The sequence below is a fragment of the Manacus vitellinus genome, unplaced genomic scaffold, assembly GCF_001715985.3.
Source record: "Manacus vitellinus isolate BGI_N305 unplaced genomic scaffold, ASM171598v3 scaffold_107_pilon, whole genome shotgun sequence".
NCBI classification, from domain to species: Eukaryota; Metazoa; Chordata; class Aves; order Passeriformes; family Pipridae; genus Manacus; species Manacus vitellinus.
Window position 1 is genome coordinate 115,369 of NW_021938834.1, and position 23,094 is coordinate 138,462.

The 23,094-nt window shown below is 52.7% G+C and overlaps 1 protein-coding gene across 1 annotated transcript in view; it reads left to right on the forward strand.

Moving 5' to 3' along the window:
- The window catches only part of ADAMTS10 (ADAM metallopeptidase with thrombospondin type 1 motif 10), a 49,266-nt gene that overhangs the window by 3,209 nt on the left and 22,963 nt on the right, over positions 1 to 23,094 (forward strand). The window contains exons 2-10 of the mRNA XM_029964288.1: positions 3,495 to 3,859; positions 9,449 to 9,608; positions 11,549 to 11,766; positions 12,931 to 13,014; positions 13,393 to 13,538; positions 17,304 to 17,347; positions 18,540 to 18,645; positions 18,810 to 18,956; positions 21,098 to 21,239. Coding sequence (XP_029820148.1) covers positions 3,495 to 3,859; positions 9,449 to 9,608; positions 11,549 to 11,766; positions 12,931 to 13,014; positions 13,393 to 13,538; positions 17,304 to 17,347; positions 18,540 to 18,645; positions 18,810 to 18,956; positions 21,098 to 21,239 — 1,412 coding nt within the window. The remainder of the gene's footprint in view (positions 1 to 3,494; positions 3,860 to 9,448; positions 9,609 to 11,548; positions 11,767 to 12,930; positions 13,015 to 13,392; positions 13,539 to 17,303; positions 17,348 to 18,539; positions 18,646 to 18,809; positions 18,957 to 21,097; positions 21,240 to 23,094) is intronic.

The following is a 23,094-nucleotide window of genomic DNA, read 5'->3' on the forward strand; positions in this document are numbered from 1 at the left end:
TGCCCCATCCCTGGAAGTGTCCAAGGCCAGGCTGGATGGGGCTTGGAGCAACCTGGGCTAGTGGAAGGTGTCCCTGCCCATGGCAGGGGGTGGAACAAAATGGGCTTTAAGGTCCCTCCCAACGCAAACCATTTTATGATTCCACGATTGTGTGAATTGACCATGGATCCAGCATGTGCTCACCAGAGCTGAGTGGTTTTTGATCCAAAGGGAATTTTCTGTTAGGTCCTTAGTTTAACTACGGTGATAGATCAGACATTCCCATTTTATAGAACATTAGGTGGGGCTGATCTTACTGTTCCTGGTTACTTGTAAACCAGTGGACCCTTGAAGGACATAGTGAGGCTGCCACAGTGCTAGGGCAGCCTGAAGCCAGGGGATTCCAGAGGACTTTCCACAACCATCCCTTGGGAATCATGTCTGGGCTGCAGCTGGGGTTCCTCTTTGGTGACAAGACCAAAGAAAACATATGCTTCCTCTACATCCTTGAAGCAACTCAGTCATGAGTGAGGCAATAGTGAGGACACAGGAGGGAATAAAATCCTCCCTCCTCACCTTTCCTTCTTCTTCTGTTTATTCAGCTTCCCCCTCTGCCTGCCCCGTGCCCTTTCCCTTCTTCTGCCATCCCTGCTCTCTTCCCACCAGAAATGGGACAATGAGGTACCTCTGCCCACATCCCATCCCTCCTCCTCCCCAGCTTTCTCCCTTGCTCTCTTCCAGGAGGTTTGTGGTCCTTCAGGGGTGCCCAGTGTCCCACACAGCCATGGGCAGGTTTTCCTGGAGAAAGGCTTTTTATAACCTCTCTTCCACAGCAATTTGACAGGTCTCTGCAGACACCAAGTGCTTATCTCCAGCGCAGACCCTTCTGGTCCAGTGGGTGCAGCAGAGCTCAGGCCAAGGTCTATTCGTGGAGTGTGAAGTGGCTGAGGGTCAGAGGGCACCTGACAGAAGGGCCAAATGGAGCTCCCAGTATGGTCTGTAACATGGGGAGTGATGGAGAAATGAGGGATCTGGGGAACATCTGTGATGTAGGATGGAGTAGACAGGGTTGGGGAGTAAGAGATCTAAACCTCTTAGAGACTAAATTAATATTTTACATTTTTAGAGAAGAGGAGGAGGCAGCTGTGACACTGGGTGGGGACAGTGACATCTTTCCTGTGTTGAAACTCTCTCTTCATTATCAACACTCTGCATGACTGTCAGCAGAACCGTCATGTATATAACATTAGATACTGGGAATATTAGATCTAGATTGGATATATGGAAGAAATCCTTCCATGTGAGGGTGGTGAGGCCCTGGCACAGGTTGCCCAGAGAAGCTGTGACTGCCCCATCCCTGGAAGTGTCCAAGGCCAGGTTGGAGAGGGCTTGGAGCAACCTGGGCTAGTGGAAGGTGTCCCTGCTCTTGTCAGGGGGTGGAATGAGATGATCTTTAAGGTCCCTTCCCAGCAAAACTATTCCATGATTCTGTCTTTGGTTATTTTTTCCATTTGTGGCATTCCCACTCGAAGGCATCATTTCCTAAAACATTCCTGTGACCAGGATACTGTTCCTAGGCTCTCCCTGTCCTTCATTTCCCAGGGTGACATCCCTGAGAAGATGCACAGTGACCAACACCACAACACAATCAGATTCTCACACACAACTTCACCCTCAGGCTCTGGACACCTTTTTTCCTCCTAGATACGCTTCCAGGTCAGGATCAGAGACTCCAGCCCAGGCTCCTAGGACCTTTGTAGTCACAACATGCACAAACTTCCTTCTGATTCACTCTTTTTCAAGCCCACATGGGCTGCAAAGAGGGAAAAAGAAAAACAAGGCACTTCCCGTAACAAATTTTTCCAAGCCTGAAGTCATTGCTGAAGTGCAAATAGTCACCCTTGTTTGCATCACAGGGGATGCAGGAGAAGCTGGAGCACAGGAAGTTAAAAACTAATAATTATTTCTGGCTTGTTGAGGCAAGGGAGAGGTGCTAGAAGTGCTCATGGTCTGGAAGGAGGGAAGCTAACCCCTAAACCCAGCTGGTGGGAAGGACTGTCCCACTGCTGGTGGCCAAGGAAACTACTCTGTCAGGCTTCTACACTGGAAAACACACCAGAGGAAAGGGAACTTTCCAGTGCTGCCCTGTGGTGAGAGTGGAGTTTGGAGTCCAGGTTTCTGTTGGCTGGGAAGGCTTTGAAGATGGGTGCTGTGGAGCCAGGAGAAATGCAGCCACCCTGGAGCAGCCTGTTTGCTTAGGAAGCAACTCCAAATAGGTGCAGAAAGCACAGCAAGGCTCTTCCAGAATGAACAGAGGGTTCAGGACACTTAAGACCTCCAGACACAAGGGGTTCAGAAAACACAGTGTGGTGGAGAAGCTGTCCTGCCCAGCACACGATATTTTACATTTCCTACTGAAGCCTGTGGTGCTGAGGGCTGTCAGAGACAGCTCAGATCCAGCCTTGCAGTCCCTGGGACATTTTCCTTTGAAAAGGAGGGATTTCTGGGGAGGGTTTTCAGTGCCAAGTTGTTTGACAGGCAGAACTGTTGCATTACCAGGCAGACAGGTCAGACAGTGACCTTGCAGAGCACATTTCAGAGCACTACCGGGCAGGCCCAAAGCTCAAGTGCCCCAAGAGAAGGTGCTAAGCCATGCTGATATGATAAAAAATATCACAAATCCAGTGAGCTGGGAAGGCAGGATGGTACCACAGACAGAGACCTGGCCGAGGAATAGAAATGTCTGACTTCTTTTCTTGCTACCTTTTCAACCTAACTGGGGAATTCCGGTTGCCCTCTTTCTTCTTTTGATAGTTACCCTCTTTCTTGTTTTGGTATTAAGGTTGGCACTACAAGGACAGTGGCTTTATGCCCCTCAGGAGGATGCCCAGGACCTCTGCACTGAGGCAACTGTGACTGGGGAGGTTGGTGTGGTGCTGTGATTGTGTGAGTTATCAGCTGGCAGGTCCATTTAGCAGCTGTAGATGTTCTGAGGAACCCACAGATCCTCAGCAAGACTGATATTGTCACCCCAAGGCTTGTTCTGGTTCATTTTGAGGAGACCTTATTGCTGGGTTTGTTACTGAAACGATCCAGTTAAAATAACCCTCCAAACCACAGAGAGTAGCTCTGCACAGCCTGGAGTCCCTCTGCCCAGTGGAGATGGAGGATGGATGGATGGAGGGAGGGAGGGATGGATGGAGGGATGGATGGATGGATGGAGGGATGGATGGATGGATGGGAGATAGTCCAGGATCAGAGCCAGAATTCATGTGTCCTGAAGGACCCCTTTACATCATCTGCAGAGGAAGAAAATTAGACTCCATAGTGTTGCTATCCCAAGGCTCTGTGGGCTGCAGGGCTTTGGGAGTATCCCAAGGATCCTGCAGCCTGGGCAGAGCACACCCTGTGTGTCAGGCCCCTGTGCTGGCTGTGGCTGTGCTCAACATCACTGGGTGTTTGACTCAGGCTGTCCTTGCAGAACATCATTCCTCTGTGTTTCCTTCCCTCCCCAGAGGAGTTCCTCTCCAGCCTGGATCACTATGAGATCGCCTTCCCCATCCAAGTGGACCAAAACGGGGACTTCCTCACCTTTGACATGCGGAGGCAGCTGAAGCCGCGGCCCCGGCGCAGCCTGGGCTCCCTGGCCTACGAGCCCTCCGAGCAGCAGGTCTTCTACAAAGTCTCTGCCCACAGGACCCAGTTTCTGCTCAACCTGACCCTGCACTCCAACCTGCTGGCTGAGCACTTCACTGTGGAATACTGGAAGCGGGATGGCATGGACTGGCAGCACGACTTCCACGAGGACTGTCACTACGCTGGCCACCTGCAGGACCAGTACCTGAGCTCCAAGGTGGCCATCAGCAACTGCAACGGGCTGGTGAGTGTCTGTGCTTGGCAATGCCGACAACTAATTGCAGCCTCTTTGATCTCTGCAACCAGTTGTGTGTCCCAGCAGGTGGGTCCATGTGCTGGGAAAGGTCTGGGATTGGTGTCAAGCGGGAATATTGCACCAGTGTCCAAAATGGGTGGAAGGTGCAGACAGCACATCCCTCATCGCATCTCCAGGGGTTCCTCATCCCTATTCCACTTCCAGTCCTCTCCCTGCCAAAGGCAGTGGGCATTTTTCCACTGATTTTAATTGGAATGGGATAATCCAGGCTCTAGACTGTTATTCTGGCTCTCGCAGAGCTCTCCCCTCCCCTTCCAACAGCAACAGCAAAAAATGTTTTGCATGTGCTGAAAGAGAGGGAGAAGTGCAGGAGGGCAGGAATTTCACAGCACCACTGGAATGTCAAAAGTGCACTGAGGTCCTTACAAGTGTAGATGCATTCCTGGGGTTCCCAGGCTTGATTTCAGGAGCTAAAATGTGAATTATGTAGGAAAAACTGAAATAATCATGTTTTCAGTATGAAAAAGAGAACAACAAAGATGCATTCCTCAAAACCAGCAAGGCTGCTGGAAGGAGGGTGGGAATGATTGATTTTGCAAGTCTTAACAGCTTATAAATGACATCATGATCCTAAATATCAGTAAGAAAAGCTTTATGGTAACATCAGTGGTAAGGTTAGCTGAGGTCTGGACTAGATTGCTTGGAGAGTGGGAGATCTTTGGAGATCTTTAAGAACAGGCCAGATAAATGCCTCTCAAAAATCCTCCAGGTATGATTCATTACTTCTTCCAGCGCTGGGAATAGACTAAGGACTTCCATCCCTATTTTTCTGTGATTTTTCTGATATTTCTGGCTCCTAAAGCACATTTCATGACCTGCCAGATGGAGGGATGGAGCAAACATACCCCGTTAGTGAATCCCAAGGCTGATGGCTCCCTTGGAGGGATAACATATAGAAAAAGACTCTGTAGGCCAGACTCATATTTAGGCTCCAGCCCCACCTCTGAGCACTATTCTGGCAGTGTGGAAGAGCATCCAAATGGGAATGAATTCACGTTTGATTTATTGCTAAATTACACTGCCAGAACAGTGCTGTGGGTTATTAACTGAAATGAGAATCTGACTCATTATATCATAGAGTCTAATGTTTCCACCTCACAGCCAAAACTCAGAGCTGCATAAGCTCCTGGTTCCCTTTGTTTAGACATGGGAACTCTGCTCAAGTCCCAGACAATTCCCTGGTGTTCTCAAAGGCACTGAGGGGTGAGCTGGATGCTGCTGGATCCGGAGGGATCTGCCATCACCCTTCCCACTTCAGAGGGCAAGCAATGGCCCAGCAGCACTTTGAACTGGGATAATTCCGTCCACAGGCTGTGTTTAGCCCTGGAGCGATACCAAGGGCTGTCTGGAGGAAAATGCAGCCAGGCACAAAGAGGGACTGAGGGTCATCCAACAATGTCTCCTTTTCCTGAGCTCTGTCCCCGGCCCCCAAGAGCTGTGGACATCAGGGAAGGTGAGGGAGGAGGTCTGCTGGGTCAGTGAGGACGACAGGGTTGGGAATTTGGGCAAGAGGAGCCTGGAATGTTTGTAGCTGGCAGAGAGGGAGCCGTGCTTACACCAGAGACCTTTGGCAGAGCTCTGGTTGCTCAGTAACAGCTGATTCACTCGTGCCATCCCTCATCCACAGCGTGCTCAGCTTCAGGCAGGAACCATCTGCTTTGGAGGGGACGGGCAGGGACAGAAGAGGGTCCCCAGTGGGTGAGGAGTCCAGGTTCGTGTTCCTGCTGTTGAGGGGGGACTGCACAAGGTGACCCATGTTTGCAGACCCGGCTCACTGAAGCTGCCCAGGGGGTTGTGGTGTTGAAAGGGCACAATCAGGAACCAGGTGCTGGTTGTGGGGTGAGCTGTGCACGAGGAGGAGGGAAAGGGATAATTGTGTCCAACACAAAGCTGAGAAAATGGTAATGAGCCCTCAGCCATCCTCCTGTCCTCCAACTCCCACATCCCTCAGGAATTTCTGTGTCTGCAGGGTGCACCACTAAACTGCTTTGTTTTCAAACACCTCTGACACAACCCTCACCTCGCAACACATCAGCTTTGGATGCCAGTGTCTGGGCATGTCTTCCCAATATCCAGACACGCTCCCACTGTTTTTCCAGACCACAGACCTGAGGACACTAGGCAGAGAGGCTCACCCCACACATCTCCCATGGAGGGCGAGCTGGGCTGGGCTTCAGACTGAGCTTCAGGGGAAGTCACCCAGGCTTAAGTTCACAGAATCACAGAATATCCTGAACTGGAAGGGACACACAGGGATCATCAAAGTCCAACCCCTGGCCCTGCCCAGGACACCCCAACAATCCTCTCCTGTCCCTCAGAGTGTTGTCCAAATGCTCCTGGAGCTCTGGCAGCCTTGGGGCCGTGCCCACTGCCCTGGGGAGCCTGGGCAGTGCCCCAGCACCCTGTGGGGGAAGAACCTTTCCCTGAGATCCATCTCAACCCCCCTGGCACAGCTCCATTCCCTCAGGTCCTGTCCCTTGGTTCCCATTGTTTAGACATGGGAACTCTGTTCAAGGCCCAGGCAATTCCCTGGTGTTCTCTAAGGGACTGAGGCTGTTGGTTCCTTATCTATAAACATATAAAATGTTATTCTTCACCAGAGTATCTTTACTATACACATATATTTATATTTTCTCAACAACCCTTATGATTTTGACATAAAACAAAGCCATAACGGATTTTGTCCTTACAGAGATAGAACTTGTTTTGGGTTACTTTTGACCACAGAAGGGTTTGGGTTGGAAGAGACCTTAAAGCTCATCCAGTCTCACCCCCTGCCATGGGCAGGGACACCTTCCACCAGCCCAGGTTGCTCCAAACCCCGTCCAACCTGGCCTTGGACACTTCCAGGGATGGGGCAGCCACAGCTTCCCTGTGTGTGCTGAAATCGTGTTTTCACCTGAAGAGCCCCCCCTGGGCCCAGCATGGACACAAATGCTTGGAGCAAGGCAGAGGTGGTCCCTGCTGAGGCAAACAGCTCCTGTGTCTGTATGAGGAGCTGGAAGAGCCGAATCCCAGTGTGAGGTTGTGCTTTTCTGAACCGTGGTTATTAACTAAGAACACAAACCATCCTTGCTCTGCAGTTGACCTGGCTGAATCACGGACAGGATATCCAGTTTAGCTCCCCCACAAACCACAGGGATCTCCCTGAGGACTTCTCACCACCCCCTTTCACCAGGCCTGTGTCATGTCCAGCATCTGGACCTCAGAGCTGGGTCCTTGGGGTCACCCTCCCAGGATATCCAAGCTTCGTGGCGGGAGGTGGTGGTTTGAGGCTCCAGGTTTAAGTCAGAACATCCCTTTTGCAGCAGGACATAGGTTTGGGGCAGGAATTGCTCTTCCCCCTTGGTGCTCTGCCCCGGGCTGGTGTGACCTCCTCCCCGGCCCTCGGAGCCGGCAGCCAGCTGGCTCTGCTGCCGGCACTCAGCTTTCCGCCGGAGCCTTGGCCAGGGTAACCTCACAGTACCTCACTTGTGTTTGAGAAGGTGGAGCCCAGCCAAGAGCAACAGAGCCTGGGGCAGGAGGAAATCCCCCGGCACTGGGGGTCTGGGGGCTTTGCCATGCACACACTGCCCCAGTTGAGCTCTGGGAGGGAGGGAGAGGGGCAGAGCCCGGCTGGGCTGGGAGGGTCCACCCTACAGAGGCTTCCCCCAGAACACCCTCCACAGTGCTGTTACACAGGTGGGACCTTCCGTTCAAGGACATCAAGGGGTTTTACAGACACCGACTTCTCCTCTCTCTGCCACAGAATCCCAGAATATGCTGAGTTGGAAGGGACCCACAAGGATCATCCAGTCCAACCCGTGGCCCTGCACAGGACACCCCAACAATCTCACCCTGTGCCTCTCAGGATCATCCAAATGCTTCTGGAGCTCTGGCAGCCTTGGGGCTGTGCCCACTGCCCTGGGGAGCCTGGGCAGTGCCCAACCAGCCTCTGGGGGAAGAACCTTTCCCTGAGATCCAGCCTGAGCCTGCCCTGACACAGCTCCAACCATTCCCTGGGGTTCTGTCCCTGGTCCCCCCAGAGCAGAGCTCAGTCCCTGCCCCTCCTCTGCCCCTGCCCAGGCAGTTGGAACTGCACTGAGGTCTCCCCTCAGTCTCCTCTGCTCCAGCTGAACACACCAAGTGCCCTCAGTGTCCTGACATGGCTGCAAATCAAGGCCCTTCCCCATCTTCGTTCCCTCGTTTGGACACCCTCTAATGGCTTCAGATCTTTCTTATATTGTGTCCCCCCAAACTGCCCCAGTATTGCAGGGGAGGCCACACCAGTCCTGGCAGAGCAGGGCTCCTGTTCCCTGGGCACAGAGGGAGATTTTAAAGTGCTGTGACATCCAAAGTGCTGTGACATCCAAAGGACAGCACCAGCGCTGAGCTGGTGGCAGGGCAGGGGTGTCTCTGCACACAGGGATGACCACTCTCCACCTCTGCTTGCACACAGGGAGTGGGAGGACAGCCAGGTAACATGGGTCTTGGAGGTTTGGGATCGTGCCCGAGCCATGCCAGGTGTATTTCTGTGCCTTGGTTGCTTGGTGGTGAAGTTCAGCTGGTGGCACAACCACCTTCCTTGGAGTTATTGGGAGATTCAGGAGTTGTTACAGTGACAGAGCTCATGTTGTGCTTCCAGAAACTTTTTTGGTTGCTCAGACCTTTCAGGTAAGGGGAAATCTTGCTGTGAGGATGGGACTGGCTGCAGAGGAGAGATCTTGCAAGCACCTGGTGGGTTTGGCTGCTCACCCCACTGGGATCTGCTCCTGCCTGGTCATCACTGTCTCACAAGTGGCTCCACTCAGAGAGAGCAAAGTCTGGGCTCACAGCTGAAATTCAGTCAGTCAAAGAATAAAAAAACCCAAACAAATAAGGGAGCAGAAACAAGATCATCTGACTGAGGTGGCCAGTCTGAGGTGTACAAGGTGAACAACCCAGGTTCCAGGCTGCAGAGGAGGGTTGTGGCTCCTGCTCGTTGCCTCCCTGCTTAATCAGAGTTCAGATTTTAAAGATTTGGTGTGTTTCTCAAAAGGCTCTGAGTATTCATACTTCTCTGCAGCTCTGTGCCCCAGTTCCCAGCTGGTGGAAATGGTCCTGAGCTGCTTTGGAAGGTTCTCAGGTGAAGCTGAAGGCACAGGAGGCAGGTCTCACTGCTGAGCTGTGCTGCAGTTTCAATGTATGGTATTTAGGATCCCACAGGCAGCTCTCAATGAGACTGAGTGGGTGGAATAAGAAACAACTCATTCATAATTTTGCAAGGAAAGGCTGTGATTTCCAGAGGACTTCAGTGAACACAGATGTCTCAAGGCATCCAGGACCATCTGGCTGGGTTTTCTCTGCTCTGTATGTTCATACAGTTCAGAGTTTGTGTGTGAATGAAGGATTCCTTCACATCCTCCAAAGTATTTATCAGTCCCCAGAAATTATGGAGTTGATTTACAGAAAGCTCATTATGAGAAGCCACCAATTCAACCCCCAGTTCTCTCTCCATCTCTTTTATTGCCTTCCCTCTCTCTCTCTTTCCTTCTGCAGCACGGGGTGATCGTGGCAGATGAGGAGGAATATTTCATTGAACCCCTGAGCCCTGGAGCCAACGTCAGCACGGGGGGAGAGGGCAAGGGCAGCCCCCACGTCGTGTACAAGAGATCATCTCTCCAGTACCCCCACATAGATGCAGCCTGTGGAGTGCTAGGTACCCGTTCCCACCAACACCCCCTCAAGCCATCCCAGAAAAGGCTGGGAACGTCCTGTCAGACCAGGCTTTGAAGGTGTACACTGCTCTAGGTGTCAAAGAACCAAATTCATCTGCATTCAAGAATTCTGTGTTTACTTTGACCCATGTTGAGCACTTCTGGTGGCCTGGTCTTTGGAAAGGTCTTGTGCTCTCCTCTTCACAGCAGGGCTTTTAATTGTGTAAATAGATCATGGGATAGGAGAGAAAAATCCACCTCTTATTTTTACTCAGAAAAATCCTCCCAGATTTGGCCAAGTTACCATGTATTGAGAAATCACAGCTTACACATGCTCAGCAGAGACTTGTCTTTGGTTTTTAGCCACTGCAGGTTGTGTCCATGCTGAGATAACTCTGCTTCTGTTGGAGACCAGGTGGAAAGATGCCTTGGGGGTGGGATGTGGGACCTGGTTGGTCACAGAGGATGTTTACAGGGAATGGTAACTGTACTTCTACCCCATTTCTACACCTGCAAACCTTTGACTCCCAAAGGGACTCTCCCAGGTCTGTCCTGGCCTCTCCACAATTGCCCTTCTCATCATCTGTGTCCCAGTGTGTGGCTGTGTTCCGTGGTCCTTGGGAATAGACTCCATCTACCCAAAGTGTTGCAGGCACACAGGATGCCTCTCCCTCAGTTTACAGAGGTAAACTCCCTGGCTCTATAAGGATGAGAGGCCATCCCTGCAGAGGGGCTGGATGGCTTTCTGTGGATCAGTTTGGGGGGACAGAGCAGAGCTCTCCCCTGCTGCTCCTGGAGGTTTATGTGTCCCTTCAGGGTGTTCATTCACTGCCTCAGTGGTGACACTTAACCAGATGAGGAGTCACTGCTGGAAGGGGTGGGACACCTGGAGACATGGGGGCACTGCCACCCTGCTCTGGGCAGCTCTGAGTGTCCCCAGACCCACCAGCATCTCTGGAGACACTCTGTATTTCCCTGGCCCAGCTCCTCCCATCCCAGCTCCCAAAGCTGGGACAAAGTGCCAGCAGACTCCCCTTCTGCTGACTCTGTGCCACATTCCCCAGCTTCCAGAAAAAAAATTTAGCCTGCTCCTAACTGCTTCTTGGAAAGCAAAGTCCGTGCAGTGGGAGCCATGGGGCAAACACAGTTCAGAACAACCACAGTGCAGCTGGCTCAGCAAAGCCACCCAGGCTGGACCTGTCCTCACCTGAGCACCCCCATGAGCTCCAGGGATGAGCCAGAGGAGCTGGAGCTGGCAGGTTGCGGGGCTGCCTGTGATCTGCCCGTCTTCCCAGTCTGGTAGATGTTTGATGATCCAGCATTAGAGCAGAGGAGGGGGATCCTGGCAGGGTAGGAGGGTGGCTGTGGTCTCCCAGTCAGCTCTTCTGCACTGTGGTGGTCTCCAGGCTGAGGGATTGGAGCTTATGACCCTACTGGAACCCTCCCTAGGGTCAGGTCAGCAGCACTTGGAGTCTGAAGCAAAGTCCTACAAATCTGCTGCTGCTGCTTTGGAGGCTGCAGCCATTTCTGTGGAGGAAAAGCTAAGTCCTAAATTGAGGTCCCGGCAGGAAAAGGAAAGAGGAAATGATCTGCAGTGCTTTTATTTTCAGGTTATATCTGTGCAGCCTCTAAATCCACCCTGGGACAGAGATGAGGGCCGGGCTGGGCACATGGATGTGTGTGGGGACATGGTGGGATGGGCACACACTCCCTGGAAGCAGGAGGGGGCAGAAGGGGGCAGGAGGAGGCAGGAGGGTGCGTGTGGTGCCAACAGGGCTGGCAGGAGCACGGGACAGCCCTGGGCTGCAGGGGGGCATTTGCTGGGTCCACATGAAGAGCCCCACAATGGTCTTTCCTCTCCCCTCACGCTGCACATCCCAGACCTCTGTGAGCTGCCGAGTTGCTGCTGGAGGGCAACAGGAACATCTCTTTCCCTCCTCAGATGAGAAGCCCTGGAAGGGGAGGCACTGGTGGCTGAGGACACTGAAACCCTCCCCTCTGAAGCCAGCGGGCAACCACAGCCAGCGGGGGCAGCTGCCCCTCAAGAGATCCGTGAGCACCGAGCGCTACGTGGAGACCCTGGTGGTGGCTGACAAGATGATGGTGGGGTACCACGGCAGGAGGGACATAGAGCAGTACATCCTGGCCATCATGAATATTGTAAGTGTTATAACCACACCAGGAACGTGAGGGGGACTCAGACACACACCCAGCAATTACTCCTGTTCATCACCCCCAATGTCTGGGCTTGGCAGAGGGTGCTGTGTGTTTTTCCTGCAAGAAAAGTGGGGTGGGAACACAGTGGGGGAATCAGATCTGTTCCAGGAGGACAGCGGCTTCTCCTCGTGCTCAGAGCAACAGTTTTGGGTCAAAAATCCTGACATGCTGCTGCTGCAGATGAGCAGTGGTGCCCCAGAGCCTGCAGGGCCTCTGTTGTAAAGGAGAGGCACCACAGGAGAGGCAAACTCTGGCCTGTCTGAGCTCACCACAGGCCAGATATGGGCTGGGAGAACAAAGGCCTTTCTTTGAACAGCATCTCTCATCTCAAATTAGCATTGCAAATAGGGCCAGCCAAGCTGAGAAACACATGGGAAAGCATAAGGACAGTGAGCTCTCACGCCTGGGGGCTGAGCAGCGTGAGGGGTCGGCAGAAACACCCTCCTTCTTCCACACCACACCTCCCGAGCCCCTGGGCTTGGGTCATTGCTGGCGGCAGGATACCAGGCTGGCTGCATTAACAGCCTGAATTGGCCACGCTGAATCCTCCTGTGAGGTGAGATGGGCTTGGAAATTATCCATCAATCCTCTGAAAGCCCCTCTGTGATGGCCCTTTGTCCTGTCCTCCACAGGATCTCCTTTCATGGCTTGCTCTGTTTGCATTTCTAAAGCAGACGCCAGATTTTAAAACAATAGCGGTTCTAACTGTTTCATCTGCTCTGACACACCAACCGTGTGCTGGCAGATTTCTCAGAGATGCTGTGCCTTTCCCTCAGCAGAGCTTCATCCTTGGGGCTGAGCGATTCCATGGTCGTGGGGCTTCCCCTCCTGAGCTCCAGGCAAGGAGCAGGTGCTGGGGGATCATCTTCCCTGCTGAGTGTCCCCAGAAGGAGACACCAAGGTCTCTCCCTTGTTTTTTCAAGCCTGGTAGTGGAGTCTGTGGGAATTTAGGCTTTTCCCTAACTACCAAAGGGGAGTTTTTGTTCAGATCCCACAGCCCTGATTCCACCCACAGGGCCCAACTGAGGGCTCACCCCCTGATTCCAGTGCCACCCAGCCAGAGAGCTCATTTTTAAGACTCCTCTTTTCTTGTTTCTTGGAGGTCAGGTTGCCAAACTTTTCCAGGACTCGAGTCTGGGCAATATTGTCAACATCCTGGTGACCAGGCTAATTCTCCTCACCGAGGACCAGGTAAGCTGAGCTTTGCTGGGCCATTTCCATCACATGTCTGCACTTTCTTTGTGGGTCTGTGTGTTCCCCTTGGATTTCACCCCCAGGAAACCTCCCCTGTACAGCCTGTTGGCTGCTCCACATCCTCCTAAAGGCACCTGGGGACTGGGTTCAGGCCGTGGGCTGAGGAGACCTCAGGGACTCTGAGGATTTTTTCTATGATAAGGTGACTTTAGGGAAGTTTAGGTAGCTTTAGTCCTCCTAAAGTCACATTTTGCCTGCTTTCTGTGTAAAGTGGGGGCATCTGGACTGGTGTCAGTGCTCTGCTGGCGTGGAATAGGCAGTGCCTTCACATCAGAGCTCTCCTGGGAACACACTGTCATGTTGCTTCCATTCCAGCCCACACTGGAGATCAACCATCATGCCGGGAAATCCCTGGACAGCTTCTGCAAGTGGCAGAAATCCATAGTGAACAGGAATGGCAATGGGAATGCTATCCCTGAGAACGGCATAGCCAACCACGACACTGCTGTGCTGATCACCAGGTGAGGCTGAGCCCAAGCCCACACCCAGCAGGGCTGTCCTTCATGTTGTCCTCTCTGGGGTTGTCCTCTGGGCATCTGTCTGTCCTCTGGGCATGTATCTGTCCTCTGCCTCTGTCCAAATGGATCATCCAAGGCTTCCATCCCCCACGAATGACCTGGCAGTGGCCATCCTTCAGTCTGACCATGTGCCAATTCCCTCAGAGGGATGTGGATTATTGCAGTTCACACAGCTATCATCTTCCACTTCAGTTAGTTCTCATCCTCCAGCATCTTCCCTCGGTCTTTGTTGGGCTCTCAAGGAGCTTAGTTTGCAGCCACGGGCATTTGCACACCAGAAGGCAATGGCATGGGGTTGTTGGGTACACCAGAGCCCATCCTGGAGTTGTGGAGCACTGGGCATCCTGGAGAGCCCTGTCTGCCTCTGCTGTGGAGGGTGAAGAGGATCCAAGTGGGACCTGAGCATTGTGACAGTGACAGTGCTCCAGCCAGTGCAGGATTTGGCTCATCTCATTTTAGATGACTACGTGTAGGGCTGAACTCTCTCCTCAGTGGACATCCTTGGAGTAGTTACTTCATTCCAACTCCCTCAGGACTCCTGCCTGTGTTCCTATGCTCCTGGAACAGCAGCTGAGGTCAGCAACATGACTTGGATGCTGGACTGGACCTCGAGAGCTGCAAGAAGGGAGTCTGAACCTTCATGTGGTGAAGGACATGTGAAGAACAAGTGAAGAACAAATAGCCCCCCATCAGGACAGATGGGGGCTTGAGCTTGAAGCAGCAGAGGATGGCAGGAGGGACAGCTGGAAGGATGGATGGGTGGTCAGAAGGAGGGAAGATGAAGAGATGGTAACAGGGACAGTAGAAGGAGGAGCAGAGCATCTGAAAGGACAAGATACTGAAGGGAGGGCTGGAAGGAGTCCCTGGAGGTTTTTTCTCTGTCCCTGGAGGTTTTTTAAGATAAAACTGGATGTGGCACTCAGTGCCATGGTCTGGCAACCGCAGCGGGGTTGGATCAAGGGTTGGAGTTGATGATCTCGAAGGTCCCTTCCAACCCAGCTGATTCTGTGATTCTGTGATTCTGTGATGGAGGGGAAAAGGGCACTGTGAGGCTGCTCTTTGAGGTGTTGCTGCTGTGTCCAGGACTGTCCAGTGTCCACACAAACCCTGCTTGGGCAGAGGGGAAACATCCTGGGGAGAGGCCAAAGGCAAGCCCAAGGTTTGTTTGTGCTGTTTCTCCTCCTCTCTTGTGGAGTGGAAGAAAGTCATGAAATGTAAGTGCTGCAGAGGGGAGCCTCCAAGTGGGAGCCAGTTTCCTTGTCCACGTGCTGCTCTCCTACTCCAGTTCCCGGTAGCAGTGGGAGCCTGGAACATCCCTCCTAGGGAGCTCATGGGATGAGAGCCCACAAGCATCAGCAGAGGAGCAAGAAAAGGGTCCCTGGGCTGCAGAATTTCCCTCTCCCGGGGCTGCAGCTCTGCTTTTTCCTCCCCTCCCACCACAGGCGGGATGCAAACGCCGGCTCCGAGTTTTTCATCCTCCCACCAGATGTTTGAGCCAACCCCAGGGAGTGGCTGGGCTGGGACAGCACTGTCACATCCCTAATAAATTCTCTGTCTCTGATAACATCTTGCTGAGCTCCAGGCTTTTTTCTCTTGCAGGGACGTGAAACCTGAGCCTCCAAAGGGCTTTAACAATATTTGCTCAAAAGAGAGCAACAAATGTTTTCCACTGCTGAGGATGAGAGGTTTGGACACTTCCAGAGAACCAAAGGAACAGGAGCATCACCAGGAATGTGTCACATTAACCCATCATGGGCTGGCACTTGCTCAGTCTCTACTCTCATCACTTGGGGTCAGCTCACTGGGGTGAGCAGTGTCAGATGGTCCCAACACCACGGAGGTGTCCCCAAACCCACACGGGCACAAACACTTTTGTGTTTTGGGTTTGCTTTTGGCCTTTCCAGCATGTTTCCTCTCTGCCCAAGCAGGGTTTGTGTGGGCACTGGACAGACAGTCCTGGACACAGCAGCAGCACCTCTGAGAGAGGCCACTTGGTGCCCTTTGTCCCCTCCATCCTTCCAGCTCTCCCTTCAGCATCCTCTGTCCTTCCAGGTGCTCCGATGTTCCTTCCACTGTCCCTGTCGTCCTCTCAGCATCCTCAGTGTAACATCCCAACTTGTGCCCCCTCCTGCCCACCCTGCTCAGATCTCAGCATTAGCCTGACCCCTTTCAGCCCTGGCTTTACTAAACCAAGTCTGGGGTGTCTCTCCTTCTGGAGAAAGTGTTGGAACAGAGGCAGGTGGGGCATGTGGTTTACCTCTGCAATTAAATGATAATATTCACTGTCTAACCCCAAACTGGTCTCTTTTGGAGCTGCTACCACATCCTATTGTGAGGGTGCTGCGTTTCCATTTGAAGGAGATTTTTGCTCTCCTTGTTATAGCTCTTCCTTGTATCCAGCTAATGATGTGCAGACAGTGGGTTTCTTGATGCAATGGCTGGAAGTGGAGGCCAGGAACAGAGGGAAGAGTCACCATGAATCAACCTTTACTGAATTTGTTGGGAAAATTCTCAGTAAAGAACTAAACTGGAAAAAAAAATATATATATAAAAAAATCACTTGAGCATTTTCATGAAACCACAGTGGATTTTGAAATGGTACATATTTTCAGACTGAAATGTTTTCCTTAGTTTTTTTAAAAAAATTCAGAATTAAAACCCTGGCAGTGTCCAAGACCAGGTTGGATGGGGCTTGGAGCGACCTGGACTTGTAGAAGATGTCCTTGCCCATGGCAGGGGATGGAATGAGATGATCTTTAAGGTCCCTTCCAACCCAAACCATTCTGGGATTCTGTGATTCTCTGTTTGATTAATGCAATTTACTGCAAGGGACCTGAGTTTCCAGACCAGAAACTGCCCCTCTCCCACCCTGCCCTGCTGGGGAACATCCCTGTGCCTGATGCCTTCCAGGAGTGCACAGGGAGCAGAGCTGGACCTCCCAACCAAACCCAAAGAGCTCTAAGTCTGGATTAGCATTGTCCCTGCTGATTTATAGGATCATTAAGGTTGGAAAAGACCTCCAAGATCATGAAGTCCAACCTTTGACTGAATCCTCCCATGCCCATGAAACCATATCATGAAGTGCCACATCTGCTGGTTTTTTGGGCAATTCCAGGGGTGGTGACTCCACCACTGCTCTGGGCAGCCTGTACCAATGGCTGACCACCCTTCCCATGAAGCAATTTTTCCTAAAAGCTGATCTAAACCTTCCCTGGAGCAACTTGAGGCCATTTCCTCCTGTCCTGTTCCCTGGGAGCAGAGCCTGAACCCCCCAGCTCTCCCCTCCTGTCAGGGGGTTGCAGAGCCAGAAGGTCCCCCCTGAGCCTCCTTTTCTCCAGGCTGAGCCCCCCCAGCTCCCTCAGCTGCTCCTGGTGCTCCAGCCCCTTCCCCAGCCCCCTTCCCTTCTCTGGACATGTCCTACCACCACATTTCATCCAAACCAAACCTCTACCCCAGCTCAGCACTGCCTAGAGTTAAAGGACAGGAGATGTCATTGAAAACCCACAGTGAATCTCAGCCTGGGGAAAGTGAGTGTTGGACAACACATCTTACCTGCTACCACTAGTACTTTCCATTCCAGAAGTGTTCCATGAGCCATGGGCTGGTTTGAAGTGGTTTGGGTGTGACCACATGGGTAAAATGGGGATGTGCTGCTTTGGAGGCACCTAAATTAGAAGCATCTTTAACTCTGCCTCCTCTTCTTTGCAGATACGACATTTGCATCTACAAGAACAAACCCTGTGGCACCCTGGGTAGGTAGAATTTTGCCACCCCTTCAGCAGCACTTCTCACCAGCACAGAGAACTTTGGGGGCATGGTGAGGGTGGGCTGTGCCACCCCCTTTCCCAGGGAACAGGCCGAGGGGCAACACTTGCCCAGCAGTACGGCAAGGACCAGCAGCAGAGCCAGGAACAGCCCAGTGGTTTTCGGCCTCCTCACTTCTGTAAACACTAAAAACAGCAACCCAGAGGACAGATGGGCTCTGGAACACTTCTCTGTTATATCCCTGGGTCAGGTCCAACCTGATGATTAAGAACCACTCACATCTAGGGCTGGTCCATGGCCTAGTGGAGTATTCCTGGCTTAGCAGAGAGAAATAAACCTTTTTTGTGATGACTATAAAGGGAGTTCTTTATTGAAATGGCGAGACACAGACAGACCCTGCAGCTTTCTCTGGCTGCAGCTCCTAATTTATCTTGCCCTGGTCTAGACTGAGCAGTCAGGGAGGGATTACTGCTCTGAATCACTGCAGTGAGAAGGGAAAACTTGGTGGATCTCTGACCTGATGCAACTTCAGATGAGGAGCCTGAGAGGGAGGTGAGGCTGGAGGTGCTGTGATGGCTCAGTTCATTCCATGAACAGAGTCAGATCCTTCCCTGGCCCAATGGAGGGGGCATAGCCTGTGCTGGTCCATGGGCAGAGGGTTGGGAGAATCTGCTTCCACTATTCTGGGGAATTGCACTATTCCACTACTTGGGGGGCAGTTCTGATGATCCAGCCCTCCAGACTGAGTCAGGCTGGATTCCTGATCCTGGTGGGTGTCAGCCAGAACTAGGGTTGGATCTTGTCTTACTCTGTCCAGGCTGCCCTGCCCGAGTTTGGATTCCTAAGTGCTCGTACAGCCATTCCCAGGTTCCCCCACCAATGTTTAGACAAGGACTGCTCCACTCTGTGCACAGTTTGGGATTTGGATATGAAATTCAGAGGATTTTGACCCATTCTCAGCATTTCTGAGCCTGTCAGTGTTAATTTAGCTGACAGTACTGAGCCACCACATACCCAGAGCCCATAGGAGCCATGAGTCCATCCCAAAGCCCAGTGGGAAGGAAGTGGTCACTGCCAGCAGGCTGTGCTGGGCGTTAGTGAGAGCCCCCACACTCCTCCCCTGTCCCCTGCAGATGCTCTGTGGTGGCTCTGTGTGACAGCCCTGTCTGCCTTCCCCAGGCCTGGCCCCCGTGGGCGGGATGTGCGAGCGGGAGCGGAGCTGCAGCATCAACGAGGACATCGGCCTGGCCACGGCCTTCACCATCGCCCACGAGATTGGCCACACGTGAGTACTGTGCCAGGACAGGCCCTGCGAGCAGCTGGCACAGGGAAGAGCCCCCCTCGGGTTTTTCCTGCCAAGAGGAGCTGAAAACCCTTCCTATGGATGACCCAGATGTGTTGAAAACACAGCAGCTGATCACCTCTCTCTGCCTTGGTGGTGCTTCCCAGGTTTGGCATGAACCACGATGGGGTTGGCAACAGCTGTGGCTCCCGTGGGCAGGAGACAGCCAAGCTCATGGCTGCTCACATCACCATGAAGACCAACCCGTTCGTGTGGTCCACGTGCAGCAGGGATTACATCACCAGCTTCCTGGAGTAAGGAACCCACCTCACCCTGCCCTTCCTCCCATCTCGCAGCCACTACACGCCTCCAACCTCCTACAGTCACCTGTGGAGGGGGTAAAACCCAAGAAAAGCCCCCAAAGCACCCAGCCCTTCTGTCTTGTCTCCCAGCACCTCATCCTACCCCAAGAGGCACGTGCTCTCTTTCCTTCCTTTAGACATTCCCATGTTTTTCTTGCCTGATGAAGCTCTAACCCCCTGTTATGACCTTTGTTTAGGTTCCTCACACCCACAAGTAGATCAGTAGCTTCTGGAGGCATTTGGATGGTTCTGAAGTTCAGCTAGGGATTGCAGGGAAGGGTTGGTGTGGTGGGGAAGGAGGGTCTGGAGTCAGGACTGGGTCTGTGTGGTGTGCACACCCTCCAGGCACTGGGGAGGAGAGTTTCCAGTGGGAACGAGCAAAGTAGGAGAAAGGTTTTGTTTGTTTGTTTTTTTTTTCCAAAGCACCTTCAGGATTCAGGAGAAGGGACAGGACAAGAGGGGATAGATTCAAACTAAAAGAGAGTAGTTTTAGATTAGATATTAGGAGGAAGTTCTTCTCTGTGAGGGTGGGGAGGCCCTGGCACAGGTTGCTCAGAGAAGCTGTGGCTGCCCCATCCCTGGAAGTGTCCAAGACCAGGTTGGAGAGGGCTTGGAGCAACCTGGGCTAGTGGAAGGTGTCCCTTCCAAGTTTTAAGGTCCCTCCCAACCTAAACCTTTCTATGATTCTGTGATTTAGGCTCCTAAGTCCCAAATTTCAATATTGTCACCATGCCTAAGTCACATCTCTGCAGCCTGAAAGAGCTGCTTATCCAGGGTTCCAGCAGCTCCCAGGTTTCTGTCACAAAACAACCAGTCAGGATCAACTTGGGTGAGGATTTTGGTAGAATACAGGCACTGTGTAATAAAAGGACTGGATAGGATTTGAGTGATGACTGGAAGAAGCACGTGTGGGGGGGGTCAGTGTGGAGGGAAGCCCCCAGGAAGTCTGAATATCAGACTTCAGCCAGTGATGCTGCAGTTGGAATACAGTGAGAGGAGCAATAAAGTCTCCTCCCAAGGGGCTTCGCCTGCCCCACTGTCCTGCAAAGCTTGGCCAAACCCCATGGCTCATCCCCAAATCCCACATCTGGCAGCTGAGGTTTGGCCACAGCAAAACCTGTCCCCCTCAGTGAGCCCTGAACATTCCCCCCAGCCAGGCACGAGGCACGGACAGCCTGGGAAAGGCCACCCTGTCCTCCAGTGACCCGAGGCCTCAGCAGGGCTGGCAGAGGACAAAGAGTTCATGTTGGGTCCCTCTGAGGTCTCCAGGGAGCCTCCACCAGGACACAGTGTGGGCAAGACCCCAGAATTTGGGGCTGGGGGGTGGTGACGGGGGCTTGGATTTAGGGAGAGCTCAGAGAACAGCAAGGAAGGGGGAGGGAAAGGCGTGTTCCTTGCAAAATTTGGATGCTTCTACAAAGCTCTGGTGAGCAGAAAGTCAGGCTTGAGGCATGGGCAACTCCAGTTGCTCTGAGCTGGGGCTCAGTTGAGCAGAGGGCAGCCCCCTCTTCCCACCCACTGCCCACATGAGAGTCCTGGGCACAGACCTGCCCTGCTGGCCCCAGAACCCACAGGGACAGCCAGGGGCTGGTGATACCCTGCAGAACAGCAGGAGCTGTGCCAGGGGCGTTGGGATGGATCTCAGGGAAAGGTTCTTCCCCCACAGGGTGCTGGGGCACTGCCCAGGCTCCCCAGGGCAGTGGGCACGGCCCCAAGGCTGCCAGAGCTCCAGGAGGGTTTGGACAACGCTCTGAGGGACAGGGTGGGATTGTTGGGGTGTCTGTGCAGGGCCAGGAGTTGGACTGATGATCCCTGTGGGTCCCTTCCAACTCTGGGTATTCTGTGATTCTATGAACCCTCAGATGAACACTTCAGAGTTCCCTAGGAACCAGCATGTGCTTCCCAGCCCGGAGCACACAGGTAGAAGGATTCCAGAGCACTTTCTCAGCAGTGGTTCTGCCCAGAGGAGACCCAGGTTTATCCCCCCAGGCTCAGCTCTGTGCAGAGCAGGGAGTTGCACTGCTGATCCTCCACCTCAACGCCCTCCCTCCCACGAGCCTTTCTGAGCTCTGATTCTCCTCTCTTGTTTCCAGCTCTGGGATGGGACTGTGCCTGAACAACGCTCCTCCCAAGCAAGACTTTGTGTACCCCACAGTGGCTCCAGGCCAGGCCTACGATGCAGACGAGCAGTGCCGCTTCCAGTACGGAGTTAAATCTCGCCAGTGTAAATACGGGGTAGAGAGCCTTCCTGCTTTACTATCGGTTCCCAGGGGGTGGAGGATGGGGGGACAAGGACAAAGGGATGTGGGGCTGTTCCTCTGCAGCCCCGTCACTTTGCTGTCCTGCCTCAAACAACTGGCGTGTTCTCCGTGAGCTCGTTGACTTGCTTCCCTCTGAGAGGACAGAGATGGTTTCCCGTCCACAAAGGTTGAGCCCAGCTCTATTTTGGTCAGGTTAATCAATGGGAAGAGGTGTCTTGCCTCTGCCTGGTGCCTTGGCTACTGCTGGTCCCCAGGCCAAGCTGTGTTCTCCTCATCCAGTCTCTGTTCACAGACATATTCTCCATAGTCCTTGCTAGAAGTCATTGTGCTGCTCAGTGTGCTCCTACGAACTTAGGAGGAGAACCATCTTTCTTCCAGGTGAGGTGGAGCAATATGCTGCAGGTGCATTTGTAGGTACAGCTGCACACCTAAGCCTCCCCTGGCAGCCCCTGGTCTTTGGACCCAGCAAACCACTGAAAGGAAAGGGTGTTCCAGGAGAAAGGAGTCTTCTTGGATCTCAGCCTAACATTTTGTTGTTCTTAAACTACTGAAGGCTGGCAACTGTCTGAGCAGAGTGATGAGGGGAAGTGTCTGTGCTGAAGGGCTGATTGAGCTCCTTAACATATCCATGTTCCTCTAGAGAAAGCAGTGGGATGCACAGGCAGCAGTGTTGTCTAATGGATACATATTTTTTCATGGAAAGGGTAATTAGGCATTGGAAGGGGCTGCTCAGGGAGGTGGTGGAGTCACCATCCTTGGAGGAGTTCAAGGACATGGGACTCAGTGCTCTGATTTAGCCAAGGTGGTGATCAGTCACAGGTTAGACTCAATAACCTTGGAAGTCTTTTCCAACCTTAATGTTTCCATGATTCCATGTGCACCCACCCCAGTCCAAGCCCTGGAAAGCTGTGAAGGAGGAAACTTATCAGTCCAGGATTTAGCTTCTCTTAAAACCATGTAAGCACAAGCCCAGCTCTGCCACTGAGGTGAACCAGGTCATCACTTTGAACGTTCATCTATCTATGTTTAAACACTAAACCACCTCCTGGTGGTCTCACCAGCTCATCCTGGTGAACAAAGAGCAAAGTTTGGCTCTCCCAGGCCCAAAGCCTATTGGATATGAGGCAGATGCAGCAGGGAAAGGCTGGGTCCAAATAACATGGTCGTGGTTCTGATGTCAGGTGATACCAGCTGGGGTTTGTACCCCTCCTGAGCGGAGCCAGAGGCAGGGAATGGAAGCTTCCCACATTTACATGCCTGTGTCCCAGCTGATTTTTAACTGGGGTGGACACTTCCTGTGTATACACAAAGACCACAAAAGCACAAAATGTCCTTGTGATGACCCAACCTGTCATGAGTGTGGCTTGGGACAAACCCAAAGGGCACAAGGGCTTGGGTAAATCCAGGTAAATGTGTGAGTCCACCCATGCTGTGCCCACATAAACAACCTCCCTTCCTCCTCCATGCCAGAGAGCGGATGATTAATGGGAATAATAAGGACAGAGAGAGCAGATGTCACTGATTCAGGGCTGGGTTGGATGAGGCACTGAGCACCCTGGTCTAGTAGAAGGTGTCCCTGCCACAGCAGGGGGTTGGAACTGGATGATCTTTAAGGTCACTTCCAACCCAAACCATCCCATGATTCTGTGATTGCAGCTGGAAAGTCACCAGGAAGCCCTTGGTGACAGAGGGAAGGGTCACCCTGTGGCACTCTGCTATTCCTTGATAGCCACACCTCAAATCATGGGTCCAGTTTTGGGGCCCTCATGACAAAAAAAACCTTGAGGGGCTGGAGCGTGTCCAGAGAAGGGAATGGAGCTGGGGAAGGG